Here is a 23,368-nt window from a genome sequence, read left to right as displayed (position 1 = left end):
GGGGCTCCCAGACCTGCAGTCTGGGGCTCGGTGCTCTTCTGACTGGTCCCATGTTGGTGTTTGAAGGAGCTGCGGAGGTGAGGCTGGAGGGTGGCAGCTGGCGCTGTGCTGGAAGAGTGGAGGTGAAACAACAGGGCCAGTGGGGGACTGTGTGTGGTGGTGTCTTCTGGGACATGAGTGATGCTGCAGTGGTTTGTAAGCAGCTGGGCTGTGGATCTGCTCTTGAAGCTCATCAGGAAGCACGCTTTGGGCCAGGATCTGGCCCCATTTGGATGTCTTCTGTAGAGTGTGATGGCACCGAGTCTGCCCTGTCTGACTGCACAAACACAGAAGGGACTCAAGTGTACTGTCATCACAGTTGGGATGCTGGAGTGACGTGTTCAGGTAAGGGGCCAGCCTATTCCCTACCTTTGTGGCCAGGATGGGGGAAGGGACCAGACTGCACCCTCAGGGAACAACGGAAGGGTACTGGAGCAGCTCCCGGTGTGGCCAGGCACACTGCTGAGCTGTGACTGTCATTGCTGGTTTTCCTGGTCCCTGAGGAAAGCCCCAGGAGAACTTGCCACTGCCTGGCCTGGGAAGTGGCTCAGCCCACCCTCCATTGGAGCCTCCGGCTGAAAGATGTATGCCGCGCCCTGCTCCTCAGTCTCCTTTGGTTCCCATCTTTCTCCTCCCATTCAGCCAGGACCTGTCTGGCAGCACCGAGGACCAGGTCTCACCATGGCAGAGGCAGTGAGAGCAGCTCACATGGCCACCCACAGTCCTGAGGAAGGGCCCAACATGGCCGGGGACTTTTGGGTTGTGTCCCTTGGTAGACATGATTCCCCCAAAGCAGAGGGGCTGCTTAGAGGGGAGGAGCACTGGGCTTGGGCAGAAGAACAGGGTGGCCCGTGGCCACTTCATTCCTCTTCCAGGCTCACCCCGTGAGAGGCAGCCCACAGGGAAACAACCCTGTGCAGGCAGTGCTGACCTGCTGCCCAGCCTCTCCTGCCTACCCCAGCCCCTGGCTGCCCTGTGCCACAGGGGATTTGCCAGCACTTTCTGGTTCTCCTTGGTGCCCATCCTTGCTCTGGGAGCTTGTGTCAGCCCAGGGCTGCTCCTTTGCCCGCTCTCCTGCCCTCTACCCAGCTGTTGGCCGGGGATGTGCACAGCTGGCAGCGTACTCTGGCCCTGGCTGAGGACCCCCTCCCCAGTCAGGAGCTGGAGCCAGGGGCTGGTGAAGACGGCGACAGCAGGTACACCTGCACCGCATCTGTACCCTGTCCCCTCTAATAGCAGTGCCCCAATGGCCCGAGAACCACCTGGGAACGGGGTGTATTTCCAGTGGCTCCAAGGGGTTCCTGAGCCTGGCTCAGAGCTTGGTGGGGCAGAGCAGCCTGCAGCTGCCAACAGTGGCTCGGCCCACCTCCTTGGGCTCCAGTGCTCTTGGTGCTGCAGTGCCTGGGGCCAGTGCCAGGCAGACCAGGGTCTGCAGGATGGCACCAGTTTGTACGAGTGGTTCCTGCGGCTGGGGGTTTGGGAGAGGAGGCAGCCCCCGAGAGCCGTGCTAATGCCTGAGGAGCAGCAGGAGGGCTCTGGTGTGTTTGTGCCATCAGCACCCAGTGGGAACTGCTGGGATGGTTGCGGGGCTCTTTGCCTGCAGCCACCTTAGAGATTAGGTGGCCTGTGGTCAGGTAACTAACTGCCAGAGGGCTCTGGGAACTCACGGGGGTCTTTGGTTGCTACAGGATTTGTCCAGCTGGTTGGAGACAACAGCCCCTGCTCAGGACGAGTGGAGATCCGTGATGGGGACCAGTGGAAAACCGTCTGTGACTCAGACTTTGGTCCCAAAGCTGCCACCGTGGTCTGCAGGGAGCTGCAGTGCGGCACAGCCCTGTCTGTCGCTGGGGCAGCTCACTTTGCAGAAGGGGATGGTCCCATCTGGGACAGAGAGCTGCAGTGTGTGGGGAATGAATCCCTTCTTGCTTCCTGCCCCAGGGGATCCCCAAGGGGCGAGCCCTGCTCCCACGCAAAGGATGTCGGTGTCACCTGCACACGTAAGGACTCAGGGTGGGGGGTTCAACACCAGGGGTGTGCTGAGGACGGGAGAGCAGGGCAAGGACTTGTGCTGGAGGGGAGGACAGAAGGGGTGATCATAAAATTATGGAGTGGTTTGGGTTTGAAGGGACCTTTAAAGGTCATCTAGTCCGGCCGCCCCTGGAATGAGCAGGGACATCTTCACCTAGATCAGGTTGCTCAGAGCCCCATTAGACCTGACCTTGAATGTTTGTCTGCAGCCCTAAAATTGTGCAGAAGGAGGAGAAAGGAAAGGCATCCATTTGGCCTCTCCTCTACCTCCCGAGGGAACAAAAGCACAAGTCTGTCCTTTCTCACCCTTCTCTGTTCCCAGAGTTCACAGGGTTCAGGCTGGTGAACGGCAGCACGGAGTGTGAGGGGAGGGTGGAGGTCCAGGTGCTGGGGACCTGGGGCACCCTCTGTGCCTCCCACTGGGATCTCTTGGACGCCCACGTTCTCTGTCGTCACCTTGACTGCGGGTTTGCCGAGTCCATTCCCAGGCCAGGTCATTTTGGGAGAGCCACCCACCCCTTCTGGAGAGACTCATTTCACTGTGACGGGACTGAAGGCCACCTGGGGCAGTGCCCAGTGACTGCTCTGGGGGCCTTGTGCTCCCACGAGAGCGATGCTGCTGTCATTTGCTCAGGTGAGCGCTGCTCAGGGAAAATGCTGCGTTAACTCCATTTGCCCCTTGGGTGTGACGTGGCCACCCAAAGCAGGGGACCGCATGGCAGCATGAGTGTGAATTTCTCCCTGGAGAAACCCTGGCTTCACCAGCAGTGGTCTGGAGAGCTTTGTCTGCTCAGACTTGCTGCTCTGATGTGGGAGAGCTGAGTGCTGAACTGGGAGAGGTGTCTCTGGTCCCTGGGGCAGCAGCTCATGCCCCGGGGCCACTGCCAGGCCTGGGCTCATCTGCTCTCATGCTGCAGGACAGAGCTGTGGGGCTCTGCTCCATCCCTCTGGCTGCAGACAGCCCTGTCCTAGCCCCACAGAGTCCTTCTCAGAGCCCAATCCCACACCCGCAGGGGCTGCTCGGGTACCCCTGGCAGCAGCAGCAGCAGCAGAGCTGGGATATGAGCTGCAGAGCAGGGTTGGGCCCTTGCTTCTAGTCAGCGCAAGTCCCAGACTTGTCCTGTTTGATCGGAAAGGCCCCCCTCGCTCTGCTCCCTGCCAGGGACACAGGCTCCCAGTCCATGATCCCCAGGCATGCAGAGGGGCAGAGACGTGTGTGCCGTGCACCGTGTCTCAACGGTGTCGGTGTCAGCGCTGAGGTTCGGCAAGGCTTTTCCTGGCGTTGCCTGTCCCTGGGTAACTCCACTCGTTGCTTCTCCCTCCTGTGGGAGCTGCCCCACCTGCCTAGGCAGGGACGTGTTGAAGTGGCCCTACCCCAGCAAAAGCAAAGACAGTGTCTTGCTCAGGGACTGGGAAACAAATGCTGTGGAAACCTGCTCCTGAAGCTCACTGCAGAGGGCTGGGGCCGGGCGGGTGAGCTTCAGGACACCGTGAGGGTCCCAGAGCTTTGAGAGGCACTGCAGGTTTCTGGGTTCTCTGGTGCTGCTGAGGGTTGGGGCATGGCTGCTCTCCCCAGGCCCAGCTGACTCCGCGTCCCTGCGGCTGGTTGGTGGAGGGAGCCGGTGCGACGGGCGAGTGGAGATCCTCCAGCGTGGGACGTGGGGCAGAGTCCTGGATGACCAGTGGGACGTGCAGGAGGCCAGCGTGGTGTGCCGGCAGCTAGGGTGCGGAGAGGCAGAGAAAGCCTACAATCCCCCAAAGCCTCAAAGAGGGTCGGGTCCCGTGGGGCTACGAGGGGTCCGGTGCGCAGGGCACGAGGCCAACCTGACCCTCTGCAACACCTCCCTGCCCGAGAGTTCAGCGGCGGCAGGGACTGCAGAGGACGTGGGAGTTATTTGCTGGGGTGAGTGACACTGCAGAGGCCCCCCAGGCTCTGGGCTGGGTGGGTGCCGGCCCCTGACAGCAGCTGGGGTTTCTTCCCACTGCAGGGAGCCGGCAGGTCCGGCTGGTGAATGGGCCAGGGCGCTGTGCTGGGAGAGTGGAGGTCTACTACCAGGGCAGCTGGGGAACCATCTGCGATGACGGCTGGGACCTGTCGGATGCCACCGTCATTTGCCACCAGCTGGGCTGTGGCGGGGCAGTGCAGGCGGTTGGCTCCGCTCGGTTCGGGGAAGGCTCTGGTCAGATCTGGCTGGATGGCGTGAACTGCTCCGGGGCCGAAGATTCTCTCTGGGACTGCCCAGCAGGGTCGTGGGGGCAGCACGACTGCGGGCACAAAGAGGACGCAGGAGTCATCTGCTCAGGTCTGTGCCGGGAGCTGTGGTGGAAGCCCATTGCCCGGGGAGACCGAGACGAGGGGAGAGCTGGCAATGGCCGGGGCTGTCCTTGGCTGCCTCTGAGCCCCTGCCCAAGCCCATCCCGCAGACACCCACGCACGCATACCCTCAGTCCCACTGGGGAGCTCGGCTGTCCCCAAGGGTAAGCAGGGAGGGCAGGGTTTTCTGTCCGTCGGGGACTTCTCTCTGCCAATGGGTGCAAGGGGGACTTGCTGGCCATGCCTTTGCCTGCCTGAGGGTCTGGGGCTGTTAGGGGCATCCCTGCTCCCACAGCCCCACACCAGCCTGTTCCCCTTTGGGGCCCTTCCTCCCAGAGTTCGTGGCCCTGAGGCTGGAGAACAGCAACAACTGCTCTGGGCGCCTGCAGGTTTTCTATAATGGGACGTGGGGCAGCGTTTGCTCCAACTCCATGACTCCCAAAACGGTGTTGCTGGCATGCAAGGAGCTGGGCTGCGGGGATGAAGGGTCCCTAGAAACACAACGGCCCTACGGCAGGACGTCTGGCCCCACCTGGCTAGATCACGTGCAGTGTGGGGAGAGAAACAGCTCCTTCTGGCAGTGTCCTTCGGCTCCCTGGGATCCTCAGTCATGCGATGACCTGCAAGATGAGACCCACATCACCTGCAATGGTAATTCTGAGCTACCTGGGCACCAAGCTACCAGAGCTAATCCCCAACTCCTGCTCCTTCCTAGGCAGGGTCAAATGTAGAGACAGCCCGTAGGAACTTTTTCTTTATGTGCCAGACTCTGCTGCTGCTGGTAGCAAAATTGGGATTTCAGGTCTCAGAGCACCACACCTTCACCAGCAGTTGCCAGCTGGGCTCACAGCAGCGCCCAGGGGAGGCAGAGGTGTCTCCAGGCAAGGTCTCAGAAGAGACCAGCCACGGCTCCGAGGACTGTCCCCTCCATGGACATCCTCCTGCTGCTCTGTGAAGCAGGGTCCCTTTTGGGGCTGAGCAGTCCGCGTTCCCCACATTGCCATGCATGTCCCCCAAATGACCGGGGTTCAGCTGCTGCCATGAGTGAGGTGGCACGAGCAGAGCTCAGCCCTGCTCTCTGCTGCATGACCCCCCTTCAGCAGCCCCTTCACGGCAGCATTGCCTTCTGCAGGGAGACGGCCAGAAACGCCCCCATCCCTGGCGACTGTGTGCCCAGATTCCACAAGCTGCACAGGTAGCTGCTCCTCCGCATGCCCCTCTCACCCGGCAGGCCTCTGCCTGCTGTCCCGGTGCCATGGGAGGTCTTTGCCTTCTCCAGACAGGGAGAAGATTCGTGCCGTGGGAGGTGAGGACGGGTGCTCAGGCAGAGTGGAGGTCTGGCACCGTGGCTCTTGGGGGACGGTTTGCGATGACTCCTGGGACATGCGGGATGCCGAGGTGGCGTGCAGGCAGCTGGGCTGTGGCCCCGCGGTGTCTGCCCTGCATGAGGCTGCGTTTGGGATGGGGACGGGCCCCATCTGGCTGGAGCAGGTGGAGTGCCGGGGGACAGAGCCGTCTCTGCAGGACTGCTGGGCCCGGCCTGGGGACAGCGGTGCCTGCCGGCACAAGGAGGACGCTGCCGTGAACTGCTCAGGTGAGCGGCAGGTCTGGGACCCTTGCTGGGGTATTGGCAAGGAGCTGGGGAAGATGTTTTCCCCACTGGGTCCCATCACAGCCCCAGAGCTCCCGAGAGCCAGGCCATCCCTGCAGAGCATGGGAGCCTGGTGCCAAGTGGGCAGCAGCCTCTGTGGGGTTGGATGTTGTCCAGCTTCTGCCCGCAGGGCCCTGCAGCCCCCAGGGGCATTTCCCGGGCTTCCTGCATCATCCTGCCCAATACCCAGAGCAGGGCCCTGGGCTCTGCCTCAGCCACCCTGACCAGCCCCACAGGAGGGGCGATTTGGGTGCGATGTGTCAGTCATAGATGTGCGCGCGCGCACACACACACACACAGAGTGTTTCAGAGAGGATGCTTGGTGGTACCCTCACACCCACCCTCTCAGCCCAGCTCTTCTTCTCCTCTGCAGCTGCACCCAGGACAGCAGCACCAACCCCCCGAGCAGGTAACCTGTCCTCCCCAGCAGCACTGGGTCTTCATGGGGCCAGGCTGTGATCCACAGCCAGAGGGAAGGGGCTCCTTGCTGGGGTGTGAAACTCCCCCAAAAGAAGTACCGGGGCAGTGGTGTGGGGTTTGGGGAGGGCTGTCATTTACCCAGTGGGGTGGGAGCTTCCCCATCACTCACACCCTGGGGTCCCTCACCACCTTTTCAGTGGGGGTCAGGACCAGTGTGTGCTGGCCCCACACCTCTCCCAGGCCTGGTGCTGCCCGTTCTGTGTTCCTGCCCGTGCAGATCCCACGCGGGGCCGTCCAACCAGCAGTGGGAGAGTCTCATTGCCCGTCATCATCTGCATCGTCCTGGGGGCCCTTCTCTGCCTGCTCCTGGCCCTCCTGGCTGGGCAACTGCGAAGCGCCAGGGCTGGGCGCAGAGGTGGGTCCTTCCCCTGCGGCACCGGGGGAAGATGCCTCCCGGCAAGGCCAGGGATGCTGTGAGGTGCCAGTGAGTGGCACAGGCAGAGCCGGGAGGACAAGGGTGTGCTCTGCCTTCATTCCCATGCACCACCTCATTGACTGCCTGACCGTGGGCCACCAGCAGCAAGGGGTAGAGAGTGCAGACACGGGGGGAGTTAGGGATGGGGCGAGGACAGAAATGGCAGAGCTGGGTTGGGGCAGATGGGAGTAGGGAGGAGACAGACGAGGACGTCACTCTGGAAGCGCTGTGGGCAGCTCTGGAGGGGGCTCTGGGGCAGGGGAGATGCCAGGAGGAGTGTGGGACAGCAGGGGCAAGGCCCATGGTTTCAGGCCCCCAGGCTGCTCCTCTGTCCAACCCTGACCTTCTTCCAGCAGGGCAAGGGCCGTTGCTATGGATCCATGGGCAGAGAGGGGGAGAGGAAAGGTGGGAGCTGCTCCAAGCTCAGCACCAGGGACCTGACCCAGGGGCCAGAGGGGCACAAGGGCTGTCTCTGAGGGGACAGTGCGAGGGTGTCGCTGCTCCAGACCATCTCCATGGGGACGTTGCCCTCACTGAGGAAGTGGTAGCGGCAACCAGACGGTGCAGCGGGGCTGTGCTGCGGCAATAGCCTTTTGCTGGCCCAGGGGACCAAAGCTGGGGCGGCAGAGCAGGATCCTGTCCCCTCTCTGCCTGTCCCTGGGCCAGCCCTGCCACTGTCCGCAGGCTCCAGGAGAGCTTGGGAGCCCTTCCCTGAGGCCGTGTATGAGGAGATCGGTTACAGCCCGGCGTGGGAGAAGCAGGCGAGGTTCAGTCGCTCAGGTGGGTGTGGGTCCCTCCCAGGGGGCACATCTGCCAGGCTCTCTCCCCTTGCCCCCCCACTCAGGGCTTACCCCCTGCAGTCCCATGGCCAATGGTCCCTGCAGCACTGGGGCTGTGGGGTCTGTGGGGAGAGCAGCCAGGTCCTGGGCCCAAGAGAGGAGCTTCCTCCCCACCAGTTCCTCCCATCCAAGTGGGGGACAGCCCCTCTCTGCCTGCCCCCACACCCTGGGTGACACCTGAGGGCTGAGGGAAGGTGCTGTCCTGGAGTAGCTCTGGGAGTCCCTTTGAGATGGGGTTTGTCCCAGGGTGGCAGGGTGAGTCCTGAGCCCTCCTCTTCACTCAGCCCTGGCTCTGTGGGTCCCCTGTCCCCAGAAGCACTGACCACAGTCTGGGTCAGCAGAGTGCACTCCCATAGCACCTGCTGCACCTCTCTCCAGGCTCCTATTCAGAGGGGTTCCTGACCAATCTGCAGCCCTACCCTGGGGACAGCGAGGAGGAGGATGGTCTGGGGTCAGCACCAGGTAATAGGGTGTGGGAAGGAGTGGCTGCCTCCTCCCTGCAGGCATGTGAAGAACAGCAGTGTCACTGTTGAAGTTGGAGAGGACATGGGGGCCTCCTGTGGTGCTGCCAACACCCCCGTCTGAGCCTCGTGTCCCTGCATATCCTCCCATCCTCTGCTCTGCATGTGTATCTTCTCATTGTCACCAGCTCCCCTCTCCTTGCAGGCATCCCTGTGCTGCCCGGAGGTGACCCATTGGACGGCTATGATGATGCCCGGGAGGTTTCTGACCCTGGGGAGGATCCTGTGTCTGGGCAGGGAGACTGGGAGATGCCCAGGGCACCAGAGGAGGGAGCAGGGCCCAGGGATACAGCTGGAGGTGAGGGGGAAAGATAGCGCTGCCAGTTCCTGGGGTGCCATCCCCAGTGCCGGATGAATTGGTGCTGTCCTGAGAGAGAGCCAAACCTCCTGGGGTGAAGGAACGTGTCCTGGGAGTTTGCGGGTGGGAGAGGGAGCGGAACATCTCAGGACTGGTGAGGAGAAGGGAGGAAGGTGATGTGGAGGCCAGGAGGGGCACCCCAGGGGGCAAATGGGCAATGGCCTGCCTTGCTGCTTGCAGGGGCAAACCTGCGCTCCCAGAGAAGTGCTGGGGCCCCTGGAGCTGAGGCAGATGCCTGGTCCCTGTCCCCAGAGAGCACAGGCTATGACGATGCTGAAGAGGGGTCTCAGGCACATGCCCCTGAGGACACAACGGCTGTGACACCGGAGCTCAGTGCACAACAGTCCCTGATGCCAGGGCAAGCAGAGCCCGTCCCTGCCGTGGGGCTGGGTGCAGCCAGGAGGAAGGAGAGGTCTGTGCAGCTGGGAGAGCCGTGAGCACCAGGGAACCGTCTCCCTTTTCCCACAGGCAGCAGAAGCAGCTGGGCATTTCCTCTATTTTTAGGACCCTGTTTTTACGCTGTTCTTATTAAAAGCCTTTGGGGCTCTGAGCCAGAGCTGGTGCTTGCCTGCCCAGGTCTCGGGGTGTCTCCCTGAGACTGACTGGGGGGAGAAGAGCACAAAGACATGGCGGTGGGGAAGGGACATATCTCAGGGACAGCAGTCTTGGGGTCAGGCTGTGGGTCTGCAAGAGCCCATGGTCCCTGGGGAATATTCCTGCTGACATTTCCATCTCGCCAGCCACAGTGTGATGGGTTAACCCTGGCTGGATGCCAGGTGCCCACCAGAGCCGTTCTATCACTCCCCCTCCTTCTCAACTGGACAGGGGAGAGAAAATATAACAAAGAGCTTGTGGGTCGAGATAAGGACAGGAGAGATCACTCACCAATTACCGTCACGGGCAAAACAGACTCAACCTGGGGAAAATTAACTTGATTGATTACAAATCAACCAGAGTAGGGTAATGAGAAATAAAACCAAATCTCAGAACACCTTCCCTCCACCCCTCCCTTCTTCCTGGGCACAACTTCACTCCCGGATTCTCTACCAACCCCCCAGTGGCACAGGGGGACGGGGATGGGGTTTACGGTCAGTTCATCACACGTTATTTTCTGCCACTTCATCCTCCTCAGGGGGAGGACTCATCACACTCTTCCCCTGCTCCAGCGTGGGGTCCCACCCACGGGAGACAGTCCTCCACGAACTTCTCCAACGTGGGTCCTTCCCACGGGCTGCAGTTCTTCACGAACTGCTCCAGCATGGGTCCTTTCCACGGAGTGCAGTCCTTCAGGCACAGACTGCTCCAGCGTGGGCCCCCCACGGGGTCACAAGTCCTGCCAGAAAATCTGCTCTGTGGGCTCCTCTCTCCACAGATCTGCAGGTCCTGCCAGGAGCCTGCTCCAGCGCGGGGTTCCCACGGGGTCACAGCCTCCTTCGGGAACCCACCTGCTCCGGCGTGGGGTCCTCCACAGGCTGCAGGTGGATATCTGCTCCACCGTGGACCTCCATGGGCTGCAGGGGGACAGCCTGCCTCACCATGGTCTTCACCACGGGCTGCAGGGGAATCTCTGCTCCGGCACCTGGAGCATCTCCTCCCCCTCCTTCTTCACTGACCTTGGTGTCCGCAGGGTTGTTTCTCTTACATGTTCTCACTCCTCTCTCCGTCTGCCGAATACCGCCGTCCCAACTTTTTTCCTTCTTAAAAATGTTATCACAGAGGCGTTACCATTATCGCTGATTGGCTCGGCCTTAGCCGGCGGAGGGTCTGTCTTAGAGCCGGCTGGTATGGGCTCTCTCGAACACAGGGGAAGCTTCCAGCAGCTTCTTACAGAAGCCAGCCCTGTAACCCCCCCCGCTACCAAAACCTTGCCACACAAAACCAATACACACAGCTTCCATCAAAATGGTCCTTTGCAATTTCCCGTCATGCACCTCAGCAAGAGCACCCATCTCCTCATCCCGGCATTCCCTGATCGTTCTTTCCCCTAGGCCCTGCCTGGGCCACGCTGGTCGAACACGGCCGAGGCCGTGGCAGGCCTGCCGTGCTGGGGCGAGCCCTGGGCTATAGCCCCACAGAAGTGAGCCCTAAGTTTTCCATCATGCCATGAACACCCTGGCCAGCCCCAGGGTGTATCATGGCCCATGGATCACCTCCGACAGTGGTTAGGAGGCAGCTCTGCTCCCCACTGCCCTGGCACAGGGTGCTGAGCCACTTGCTGGGGCACACGGGCTGGGATTGCCCCTTTGATGGCTCTGCCAGGACCCCAGTCTCCATGGGCTGCTCCTGCTGCCTTGGGCCCTTGCAGACCCCAGCTGCTCATGAGCAGCTCTTTCTTTTTCTGGGCAGGGACTGATGGCTGTGAGGGGCTGCAGCTGGGCTGGGCAGTGCAGTCTGGTGGGTGAGGTTTGAGTAAGGGAACTGGGGACTACTGAGACACTTGTGCTGTGAGCCCTGGGTCTGGTACTGGGGGGATGGAGAACACAGAAGTGTATACGATGCCAGGACATGCAGAAGAGGGTAAATTTGGAGAGTAAAAATAACATGGAGTGGTTGAGCTGGGGCTGTTGTGAAGACACGGTGTGAGAGTTGGTGACCTTCCATGCTGGACCGCAGGGGAGCCAATGATGGCTTTTGTGTCCCAACTTGTGCCCTTGCAGCAGGCATGAACTGATGCAGAGCGATGTTCATGTGGGGCCCCAGAGGGATCCTGCTGTGCTCTGTATCTCCCTGCTGATGCCCAGAGAGGAGCACATAGGTGTTTCATCAATCATTGCAGCGGGGCCAAGAAACTCTGCTCGAGACAGCGTGTGAGTAAATAATACTGGTGCCCAGGCACTACAGTGGCTTACCCTCAGCACAGCTTTCTCAGCCGTCCTGGGCACATCAGAGGTCTCGCTGTGACAGACCTCTGGAGGGAGGAGGATGCCATTGAGGCCTCAGCTCCAGGGAGTGCCTCTCCCTGGGACTGGGGGGATGGTGGCCTCAGGTCTGGGAACTGAGGAGCAGGTGGAGGAGGTGTATGAGGATGGGAGCAGTCTGTGCCCCATCGAGAATGACAAGCAGGAGAGAGAGGGGGTCTTTGCAGAGACCCCGCAGAGGAAAGATCCCAATCCGTGTGGAGCAGGGAAGGAGGGACAACTGGAGAGCACCCCAGAGGAGCACTGAATGGAGAGTCCTGCCCAGGGGAAGGCTGGGGACTGTTGGTGCTGGAGGAAGGCTCCTTCTTCGCCACAGATCTGCAGCTACAAGGCAGGGACAGTGCTCTGACAAGGGGTGAAGGAGCAAGCAGGGCTGGGGCAGGCTGGAAGGTGGCAGATGGGCTGTGCAAAAATGAAAGGGAGCAAATCACTGCTGAAGCCCGGGGTTGAACCAGGGACCTTTAGATCTTCAGTCTAACGCTCTCCCAGCTGAGCTACTTCAGCCCTGCCCCAGCAGCCCTTTTCCCTGTGCCACCCGTGCCAGGCCACAGGCTGACACACAGGAGGAGAGCTCCTCAGGGAGGTTCCCAGGGAAAAGCTGTGCCCAGCCCTGGGCAGAGGGGACCTGGCCCCTCTCTGTCTCCAAGGCCACCTGGGCTCCAGGTATGGTGGAGGCCAGCTTACACTGCGTGTGCCAAGATGTATGTGGGCCTTGTACAAAGGTGACAGTGGCAAAGATACGTGGGCAGACCAGGCATATGCAGTTGCAAAGGCGGAGGGTGGAAGAAGTGTGGGGCTGGTGGAGATAAGGAAGACCTTATCTCCTTCCCCGTGGAAGGCCTCTCCCCACCCTTTTCTCCCTTGCTCAGCTTCCCTCCTTAGCTCACAACTCTTCTACCTCCTCCCCCCGAGCAGTGCAGGGGGTGGGGAGTGGGGGGTTGTGGTCAGTCCATACCAGTTCCTCTTTGCTGCTCCTTCCTTCTAACACTTTTCCCATGTGGTCCCTCCTATGGGCTACAGTCCTTTGACATAAACCTGCTTCAGCATGGGCTCTCCTCAAGCCACCGTTCCTTCAGGAATTATCCAACGTCTCCAGTGTTGGGTCATCCACAGGCTGCAGGGATTACTTTCTCCACTGTGGTCTTCTCCATGGGCTGCAGGAGACCATCTGCTCTGGCACCTGGAGCACTTCCTCCTTCTTCACAGACCTTGATGTTTGCAGGGCTGTTTCTCACACTTTTTCTCCTCGCTCCTCTCCCAGTTCAGCAGTTGTGTCCTTTCTTAAATATACCTTCACAGAGGTTCCCCCAGTTTTGCTGATGGGCTCAGGTTTTGGCCAGTGGTGGGTGCATTTTGGAGCCAGCTGGAACCAGATGTGTCTGGCATGGAGGCAACCCCTCGTCTCTCCTCACAGAGGCCTTCCCTGCACCACCCCTGCTACCAAGATGTGGACATGGACACCAATAGACAGTGTAAAGCTTTGACGTGCTATATGACATGCCCTGCTCTTCCCTCACCAAGAAAAACTGTTTAGTCACTGGGGAGGAAGAAAGAGAACAGAGAGGGTCTTGATGCTGTGCAAACACGGTTCAGCAATAGCTACAACATTGGTGTGTTGTCAACACTCTTTTGGTCACAGATCCCAGACATAGCACCACAGGGACCCCCATGAAGAAAATTAACTCCACCCCAGCCAAAACCAGTACAATGTGCCTGGAAATATTTCCAGGCTCACCTACTCCATTACCTTCCCAGGGAGAGAGGTAAGGCTGATTGGCCTGTAGGTCTCTGGGTCCTTCTTGGAGATAGGAGGGACATGTGATTTCTTCCAGTCTTCAGAGGACTGTATTGAGTGCACACCTGAACTGAGGCAAGAGGATTCCCACCACCCATGGGTTTGTGTCAGGAACGGGAGGCAGCTGAGTCCCTGGGATGGGTGCACTCGACTCTTTGGCCAAACTAGTGGTAGTTTGGTTCAGGCTCTGAAAGAGGTAAAGGCCTAGGTATAACAGGACCAAGAACCTCTCTGGTTCCAAGCTGTTCTCTGGAAACCCACACAGGAAGAGAGTGACATGGTGAACATTGATGCATATGGGCTTGGAAACTGGAACAGCGAGCATGCGATTAACACATGAATAGCAGGTGTTTCCTCCATGGTTCCTTTGTCAAGGAACAAAGAAAGTTGTGGGTACAAGGAGTCTCATGCATACCTTTTCCATTGCATGTAATTTGACTGCAAGCCAACCACTTTAGGCCATAAATATGACAGCCTAAGTGAGCCTTCTTTGAGCTCTCCCTGCTAAGCAGCTGGCTGCATGGCAGTGCTCTCCCCTTGAGCTGGGACATCTCTCAAGGTTCTCGAGGCTGAAAGACTTCTTACCATCTGCAGATCTTTGGGAAGTGACCAATATCACGTATAACCTTGTATGATAGTGCTCTATACAGCTTTTGTATTGGTACCTTTGATTCTGTGTTGCTAATTTTGAATCATTTTTAGATCCTTTGTGCAGTAAGTGATAGAGTGAACCTTGCCATCAAACGTTGTTAAGGTTCAAGACAACCACTTTTGCTGATACCTCTGGCAGTGGTTCTTTAAGCAGTCTAAATCACCTGTGTGCGACAAATTGGTGTGCTTGGCAGAATTCTAAATCAGGATCTGTGACAGGAGACCTTAGTGCAGCCATACAATATATAAAGGAGGCTTTTAAGAAGATGGAGAGAGACTTCTTTCCAAGGTCTGTAGTGACAGGACAAGGGGTAAGGGATTTAAAATAAAAGAGGGTAGATAGTATATAAGAAGAAAATTTTTATGGTGAGGGTGGTGAGACATTGGGACAGGTTGACCAGAGAAGTTGTGAATGCCCCATCATTGTCAGTGTTCAGGGTCAAGTTGGATGGGGCTTTGAGCAAGCTGATCTAGTGAAAGATGTCCCTGCCCACGGCAAGGGGTTTGAACTAGGTGGTCTTTAAAGGTTCCTTTCCAACCAAAACCATTCTATGATCCTATGAGTCTGTGATTCTTTTCTTATCAGCTTCCTTCTTCTTAGTATCAGGCAGGTGAATAGAGGTTCAGAGAGAGGAGAATAGCCCGGGGCTGAGAACACAGGCACAGGGGAGGGCACCCTGCTGTGATCTGCTTCCCAGCCCTGCATCACCACGGGTGTAGATGGCATTGCCTTGCATCAATGCCGTGGTGCTGTCATTCAGGTAGTGGCACGTAGTCACCGGACCCCTTTGGGATGCCCTGGGGTGTCTGCCCCCCACCAGCTCTAAGAGAACATGGCTTTCCTGGAGGTTGGGTGCTGTGTTTGCCTACTGAGTGGAGTTGTGTTTGCCACCCAGGCACCTGGCATGGCACTAGAGGCTTTTCGGATATTTTACAAGGCACATTCAGGTGCCCTAAACATCTGATGTCATTGTGGGTGGCCAAGATCTCTCCATTCCCCCTCTGGCCCTCAGCTGATGCTCAGGGAGGAGGTGGCTATTCTCAGAGATTCTTCCATCACGGCTTGCAAACACTTGCACATGTCTTGGACCACCTCTGGCACCTCAGTCATCACAAAGTATCTGTATGGGAGCACCTGAGTCCCCAGTGACTAAAGTTAAGGGGCTCAGAGCAGGGCTCACACACTGGCAACTCTTTTGTGCACACCTGAACTGAAGCAGGAGGCTTCCCAGCTCCTCTGGGTCTGTGGAGTCAAAGCGGGGAGCTGAGTCCTGCTTCAACCCAAGGGCTTCCTGGTCAGGATGAGAAGCCTGCATTGCCTCAGCTGAATCCCTGGCCTGCACAAGGGAAGCCAAACCCCTCCCTGGCCTTGTCCGTGTGTCACTTCTCTTGTGGGTGAAGAATATCGATGTCCAGAGGGGAACGTTGACACCTGTCACAGAGAACCGCACTCTGGCAGGGCAAACCATGCTGCTGGAATCATCAATCTTTCTCTCTACTGTTGGTGATTACTTCAGGTGTTTTTGCAGCATGCTCCCCAGGGGTGTCCCCAGGGCCTTTCAGGAGCTGTCAGTCCCAGAGCTCCAGAGACATCTTCAGGGAGCCCAGAGCAGGCAGAGGAAATGGTGCCTTGGGCTGGTCCTCTGCTGCTGGGCTGGGCCGGGCTGCTGGGCTGGAGCGAGCTCCTTACAAGGAGACAGCACTGCAGAGAGACAGCTCTGCCCAGGAGCAGCTCCTCTGCAAAGCGCAGCAGGGCTGAGGGCACTGCCTGCAGGCACCCAGGGGAGAGGAGTGAGGAAGAGGGAGGTTAAAGGCAGTCAGCAGTTGGAGGACAGAGGAGGGCTTGTTGCAGGACACATCTTCACACGGTAGGTCTCTGACTGCAGGGCAATGCACAAGAGTATCCTGAAGGGATCTCCAAAAGCTGGCACAATCCACAGCTTGTGAGCTCTCTAAGTAAAACTCACAGTTTCTCTACAGCAGACAAGAAGGATGTGCTCCAGAGCAGGAATTCCCTGCTGCACCACCAGAAGGACAAGGCATGACAGCTACCTTTTTCCGGGGATGGCTGCAGGGGTGTGAAGGCATTTGTGCAGGGCACCCCCCTGAGCTGTCCTTTAGAGCAGGGTCCCTCTACCTCAGGGGGCTGTGTACCGGGGCATAGTGATCAGTAGGTCTGCTAGGAGGCTGTTAAAGTGCCTTGAGCCACTGCTCTGCCTATGGACAGCACCCCCTTTTCTGGACCCATCAGGGTTGTTCTGAGCTGCCCTTTTGCACCTGCAAACAGGAACATGCACCCAGCCAGTGCTCTGCAAACAGGCAGCTTTCTGTAGGTCCAAGATGGGTGTGCAAAGGTTGGGATGGGGTCTGTGAGTGCCGACAGGGAAAAGAAATGGGATAGGAAAACATCTCCCCGGAAAAAATCTCCAGGCAACAGGAATATTGTCAGGGGATAAGAGGAAACAAAATGCAGAAATGTTGTGGGAGGGAGCATCCAGAAAATTCTTTATGATCTCCTCCAGTGCAGACCCCTTCCTCTCAGCAAACGTCTTTGGCTCGTCTCCCTCCCAGCAAAGCCTCTGCCCTCAGAGCTGGGGGGTCCAAGGCATGTACCATCTCCTCAGCAGCCAGAACTCCAGCAGAGCCATGGGTGCAGCTCTCCAGCCACGTGCCCATTTCCCTCTGCAGAGCTCAGGGCTGAGAGCATCTGCCTGGCAATGCTGGTGTCTGGGAGGAGGTCTGAACAGCTGAGTAAGCAGAACTTTCCTGAGTGCCCAGCTGCCTCCCTGCTTGCCTCTCTCAGCCAGACCCTCACTGCATTTTACCATGTTTCTCCAGTTGTCTGTGTTGTTCTATTGTTATTTCATTCTTGCTGTCAGGCTCTCTGGGAATGGGAGTTTCAGCTGCAGAGTCACACTCTGACCTTGTGGGTCCTCCTATGCAGGTGTGTCCATGGTAATGAGGTGTCCCAGCTTTCACCTGTGGGGCTGTGGGCAATGCAGTCTGTGGGGCTGGGGAATGAGCTGGTTTTCCCTGGATTACATGCAATCATTAGGACATTGGCTATCTCTTTGGGGTGGCTTTCCAAGCTCTGAGCTGTCCTTAAGCATGAAAATCTTTCACATAGCATCTTTTTGTTATCTGAAAGCCCACAAAGAGAAGTGCGGAGATGCTACGACTGAGGAAATGCTGTTGGGTTGATGAAATGAGCTGTGTGTGTCCTTGGCTAGAAACAGGGTGTTGAGACCTTGAGAAAGGGTGAGGCATTTAGTGGTCTGCAGTGGGTCCCTCTCCTTTCAGTAGTGTCTGCTGGCTTTTACTGGTACCATGGGAGTGTGATCACCCTCCATCTGAGAAAACTGCAAGCACAAGGTAGCTGGGAACAAACCCAACCAATTCCATTCACTTCTCACTAAGCCACAGTGAATCCCGTTGCCTCTCATGTCTCACAGCTGGTTACTCTGAGTGCACTAGAAATGCGTACGATTTCTGATTTCAGAGAACACTCACAGGGAAGGATGGGGGAAGTAGGTAAAAAACCCAAAGGCCCTAAAACTTGTTTCTGCCACCCACTTTCTTTAACACTGGGAGTGCAGATGCTGACAAACCCTCCTGTGTTAAGAGTGATTTTATCTGATGTATTCTGAATACCAAACCCAGCCCCCCCGCCACATTCCCATATACCCACTGCAGTGGGGCTGGGTCGACTCCTCAAGAGACAATGGGCAGAGGCCCTGCTCCAGCACAAAGAGCCACAGAAAATGAAGCTGAAGACCAAAGGCAGAATGAAAGTTTCTCCTGAGGAAGGAAAAAGGGTGGGTGTGTGGTAGCGGGAGGGTCTATGAGACATATCTTTGGTTTTACTCAGAGATGTTCCTGGTAACTTGTCACTGCCTTTTCCTCCTTGGACAGTCCCCCGTGTCCAGAGGACGCATATGCCCAACAGCAGTTCCATGACTGAGTTCCTCCTCCTGGAATTTGCAGACACGCGGGACCTGCAGCTCTTGCACTTCTGGCTCTTCCTGGGCATCTACCTGGCTGCCCTCCTGGCCAACGGCCTCATCATCACCACCGTAGCCTGCGACCACCGCCTCCACACCCCCATGTACTTCTTCCTCCTCAACCTCGCCCTCCTCGACCTGGGCACCATCTCCACCACTGTCCCCAAAACCATGGCCAGTTCCCTCTGGAACAACAGGGCCATCTCCTATGCAGGATGTGCTGCACAGGTGTTTCTGTTTCTCTTTTTGATCTCAGCAGAGTATTTCCTTCTCATTGTCATGGCCTATGACCGCTACGTTGCCATCTGCAAACCCCTGCACTACGGGACCCTCCTGGGCACCAGAGCTTGTGTCCACATGGCAGCAGCTGCCTGGGGCTGTGGGTTCCTCAATGCTGTGCTGCACACTGCCAACACATTTTCACTACCGCTCTGCCAAGGCAATGCTGTGGGCCAGTTCTTCTGTGAAATCCCCCAGATCCTCAAGCTCTCCTGCTCAGATGCCTACCTCAGGGAAGTTGGGGTACTTGTGGTTAGTGCCTGCTTAGTCTTTGGTTGTTTTGTTTTCGTTGTGCTGTCCTATGTGCAGATCTTCAGAGCCGTGCTGAGGATTCCCTCTGAGCAGGGACGGCACAAAGCCTTTTCCACGTGCCTCCCTCATCTGGCCGTGGTCTCCCTGTTTATTAGCACTGCTGTATTTGCCTACCTGAAGCCCCCCTCCATCTCCTCCCCATCCCTGGACCTGCTGGTGGCAGTTCTGTACTCAGTGGTGCCTCCAGCTGTGAACCCCCTCATCTACAGCAGGAGGAATCAGGACCTCAGGGATGGCATTAGGAAACTGATAAAATGGGCTCCTTTTTTGCACCAAGAAACATCCCATCTATCCAGAAATGACTGCCAGGTTATTCCACACCAGTCCTGATTTTTTTTGTTGTTCTCATTATTATTATTATTATTATTATTATTATTATTGTAGTAATTGTTATTCTTAATTTATAATGTTCCTACGGTAATTTTTGGATTCCTCTTGCTTCTACAGAGGTATGAATCCCCTCTCTCTTACCTGAAGCCTCTATAAAGATGTCTAATGCTTGTTGAGAGGTGAACCAGTTACAACATCTGTGTAATAAAATGAGATCTGTTCTGTGCTGTGCATGAACACTGGGCTTGTCTTCCAATGCCGGAGTCAGGAGTAGGCATGAAAACGGCTGTTGCTCAGGGTTCTGCATGACTGCAGGAGCAAAAGCCTCTCAGTCACCTTGTGACCATGTAGAGATCAAGGATTGGATTTAGGACTCACCCGTCAGTGTCTAGTGACAGTGGAGGCCATGGCTGGTCACTGAGTGACATACCCAAGGCTGTCACATGTCACACGGGGCAGACAACATCATTCTCAAGGGGAAACTGGAGCTGCCTGGAGATCTCCCAGGCTCTCCGGGCACAGAGTGTGCCGGAGGTGGGCAGTGAATGTGAGAGAGCACCCAAGGTGGAGTCACCGAAGATGAAGTGCCGAATTGCTGTATCCACAGGGAAACAAGGACTCTGCAGTCCCAGAGGAGGCAGCAGGGACCCCACAGCACGTGTAAAGGAGTCTGGAGAGTGATCAGTGTCACCCCCATTCAGTGGAGACCCACTCACCTCTAGTGTTGATGCAGACGAATGCTGTGGGTCACTCAGAATTGCTCTGTCAGGGCTTGCAGGCACTTGTACATGTCTCAGACCACCCCAGCACTGCAAATGCAGCAGGCCACAAAAAAGCGTGAGTAACTAACTGCCACCCTCCATCCCCACTGATTAGAGAAGGAGCTCAGACCAGGTACTCGCATGCAGGAGCTTCTTTTGTGCACATCTGCACTGCAGCAAGAGGGTGGGTCTGTGGGGTGCATGGGGGAGCTGAATACCCATCCCCTCCGAGGGTTTCTAACCAGAGGCTGGATATCTGCACTGGCTCAGCGGAGTCACTGCCCTACAGAAGGGGAAATGGACCTCTTGCTGTCACTGCCTAGGGACAGAAATGGGGGTTAACAGAGGGGGAAATCTCCATCTCTTTTAGACACCTGTTCTCTGTGAAATCTTGCTCTTGGAATTAGCTGCCCTCCACTCTTTGGAGAGGCAATTCAAGGACGCAGTGAGAAAATTGAGTTCAGAGCCCTTTTTCATCTAGAATGCCTTGCCCAGCCCTATGCAGTCATGGCACCCATGGTATCTAAGGGCAGGTCTGCAATCTGCTTGGTTTTTCTTGTTGCTGTCTCTGTCATACTTGCGATCCTACAGAAATGTTTGGATTCATCCCAGCTGTGCTAATGGTGAAACCTGCTGTGTCTGACCTAGAAGCATTCTGTAAATGCTTACATTATCACAGCTGGCTCCCCAGTGCTATGTCTTTAAAAAGTGGTGTCTCAGCACCACAGAGACCTTCAGTGCAGGTCCTGAAGACCGCGCTATAACTCAAAAGATCATGAAAGGACATTGTCATTGAGCTGCACCCTAAAAGATCCTCTGGCTTTCATTAGGTTCCCCACTGACCTGGAGGATGAGCTCAGCACCCTAGTGTGATCTGTTGGGGACCCACGTCTGGATCCAGGGCTCAGGTGTCAGTGCCTAGTGCAAACAGAGTTGGAGAGTTGTCTCATGCTTACCTGCCTTGGGCTGCCACACGTGCTATGGGCTAATGGCCAACACTCATCCTTTCTGGAGGTGAATCGGGAGAGCTCAGGGGATCTGAAGGGACAGCGTGTGCCCAGGAGTGAGTGGGGAGCTTCACAAAATGAGGGGCCACCCAAGGTGTAGTCATAAAAAGGGAAAACACTAGATCCAAGTGTGAAAAGGTAATGGAGGGGTCTGCAATCCCAGGAGAGGCAGCAGGGACCCAGCAGGCACAGGGAGGGAGGCTGGAGAGTGATTCATGCACCCTCAGTAAAAAAACCTTGGCCTGGATCTAGTGTAGCACCCAAACACCTCTCCTGCTTCTGGATTAAATAAGAAAGAGAAATCCATTTCTGTACATGCAAGTTCAGGGCTGGCTGCTCTATGGCTGGAGCAGCAGGAACTGCTGGAGGGCTCCCAGGATCCCCAGGACCAGGGCTTTTGCACTGTCCTGGGGAGCGGGGCTGGCAGTGGGAATGGGGGGAAGGCAAAGGCTGTCTTGGTGAGGACTTTCCTGGATACAAGGGAGTCATTGCTGGCCTGCAGTTTGGGGCTGACAGAAGGCTGACATGCCCTCCTCCCTGATGCCCCTGCTCCCCATCTTCCTGGGACTGCTGTTCCCTTCAAAGGAGCTCGGGCTTTGCTGGGAGATCCCAGAGCTCTGCAGCTCCCTGTGGCGGGTACCAGGGAGAGCTGGGAATGGGAGAGCTGGGAATGGGGCTGAGCTTGTCTGAAAAATGGAGACGAGCATCGAGCTCTTCAGTATGACTGGGGACTATGGGCTAACAGCATGGTACTCATGGTGCAGAGCCAGCACTTGCTGGAGAGAAACCAAGTGTAGAAGGTGCAGAAGAAAAGCTCAGTCTGATCCCTTGCTCCCTGGACACAAGGAGAAGCTGCTGCGGGACACTCATCACAGGGCAGCCCCTCACATCACTCATCTCCAGTGCTGGCTGTGATATGGTACATGGCCAGCTCCATCCTCCGGCACATCTCCATATCCAGACTAAGGAAAAAAGGCCAGCCCAGCATGGCTTGTCTTCTGGACTAGAATCCAAGAGGTCCCAGAAGATGGCTGTGTCCTATGCCTGAGATGCAGCTGGGGTTGGCAGGGACTGGGTGCTTACGTCCCACAGTTAGGAGGAGGGAAGGAGGCTAGGAAGGCTTGGGAAACTGGGAAGCCTCAGGCAGAGGAAAAAGGTGCTGAATACCTCAGGTCTGTACATGCCCTTGGTTACAAGGTCCCCTGCCCCACTGAGCAGCAGGTACACATTTTCCTTAGCTCCTATCGTGGCTTTTGCTATGGATTTACTTAGAGGAGCTGTTCTGGTTACCCACCCCTTGCTGGTTCCAGCTCCAGCTGAGCTCTAACTAGAGTTGCCCTGACTCTACCCCTGCTTGCACAGACACAGTCTCTGCATTCCCCCTGGGCAGCCTGACCCTCTTTCACTTGCCTGTGCACATCCACCCAGCAGCCTGAGCTCAGGTGCTCCTGCCAGGGTAGAGGTGGAGGATCACCAGGAGCAGCTCCAGAGGGAGCTCCCCAGGGAAAAGCTGGGCCCAGCCCTGGGGAAACTCTGCCTTGAGCATGAGGAAGGCAGAGGCAGGAGGGCAGGGGTAGGTTGGAAGAAGAGCAAGAGGCTCTGCAAAAGCCCGAGGGAAAACATTGCCAAAGCCCGGGCTTGAGCCAGGGACCTTTAGATCTTCACTCTAACACTCTCCCCGCTGAGCTTCTTCAGCTCTGCCCCAGGAGCCCTAGTCCCCATGCCAGCCATGCAAGGGCATGGAGAGATATAGAAGACGTGTTCCTCAGGGAAGTTCCTGGGAAAAACTGTGCCCAGCCCCGGCAGAGGGGAGCTGGCTTCTCCCTGCCCAGGCCTGCTAGCCAGGCGGTGCCAAGAGCCCATCTCCCGCCACCCCACCTCAGCCCGCTCCTGAAATGTTTCATTGCAGCCCCCGAGGCAGCTGGGGCTGTTTGGGGGATCATGGGCAGTCTGTGGCAGAAGGACGGGACATGGGCACAGCATCAGCAGCGCTGACAGTGGCGTGACAAAACCTGCCTTGGGCAGCACAGCTGAGGCACTGGATGACTGATGCCTTCCTGGCCGGCTGGGATCCAGGTTTGTGGTGAATGCCTGATCGATGTTAGGAGTTCCAGGCGTCTTGCGGGCTTCCAGTTCAAATATGATCTTAGCAAAAGCCAGACACATGCAACTACAAAGGCCGAGGGTGGAAAAAGAAGTGTGGAGCTGACGAAAGAGCTCTCTTTGCTGTAGGAAAGCGAGGTCTCAGGGCATGCAGAGTCTGTGCTGGTTCCATGGCTCTCTTGCTTTACTCTTGCAGGAGCAAGACTGTTTTGGTCAAAGGGAGGAGATGACAGGCAGGGTGGGAGAAGACTTGAATACCTCCAGGAACAGGGAGGGCACAGCCTCTCTTGGCAACTGACCTCATGGTGAAAACATTTCTCCTTATCACCTGGTGCTTCTCTGCTCCAGCCTGAACAAGCTTTGCTCCCTCCGTCTTGCCTTAGATGGCAAGTGCTCCAGCCTGCCCCCAACCCATCGGTCTCATAGCCCTCCGCTGAGCTTGCACCAGCTCATCAGTGTCTTGCCTGCACCAGGATGGGGGACGGGGCACAGGAGACCAAAGCTGGACGCAGTGTTGTCTAGGTGGTCTAAGAAGCTCTGAGGAGAGAGGGATAAACACTTTCCCT

At 57.1% G+C, this 23,368-nt stretch overlaps 2 protein-coding genes and 1 non-coding gene across 3 annotated transcripts; 2 read left to right on the top strand and 1 right to left on the bottom strand.

The window, feature by feature from the left end:
* Positions 1-1,285: 1,285 nt before the first annotated feature.
* On the top strand, positions 1,286-15,148 carry LOC128138359 (antigen WC1.1-like). The gene is made up of 13 exons (XM_052779654.1): positions 1,286-1,577; positions 1,728-2,036; positions 2,390-2,701; positions 3,644-3,970; positions 4,056-4,370; positions 4,718-5,032; positions 5,514-5,576; positions 5,661-5,986; positions 6,693-6,867; positions 7,612-7,707; positions 8,433-8,585; positions 10,634-10,722; positions 15,023-15,148. The coding sequence occupies exons 1-13, from the start codon at positions 1,286-1,288 to the stop codon at positions 15,146-15,148; spliced, it is 2,898 nt and encodes a 965-aa protein (XP_052635614.1).
* On the bottom strand, positions 11,995-12,067 carry TRNAF-GAA (transfer RNA phenylalanine (anticodon GAA)). Its single transcript has one exon. It is a non-coding gene; the product is annotated as a tRNA-Phe (tRNA).
* Positions 15,149-17,896: 2,748 nt separating the features above from the next.
* LOC128138358 (olfactory receptor 14A16-like) lies at positions 17,897-18,931 on the top strand. Its single transcript, XM_052779653.1, has one exon. The coding sequence runs from the start codon at positions 17,945-17,947 to the stop codon at positions 18,929-18,931; it is 987 nt and encodes a 328-aa protein (XP_052635613.1). The 5' UTR covers positions 17,897-17,944.
* Positions 18,932-23,368: the final 4,437 nt, after the last annotated feature.

This window comes from Harpia harpyja, unplaced genomic scaffold (genome assembly GCF_026419915.1).
Source record: "Harpia harpyja isolate bHarHar1 unplaced genomic scaffold, bHarHar1 primary haplotype scaffold_39, whole genome shotgun sequence".
In the NCBI taxonomy this organism is placed as follows: Eukaryota; Metazoa; Chordata; class Aves; order Accipitriformes; family Accipitridae; genus Harpia; species Harpia harpyja.
This window is presented reverse-complemented; position numbering and strand designations above follow the sequence as displayed.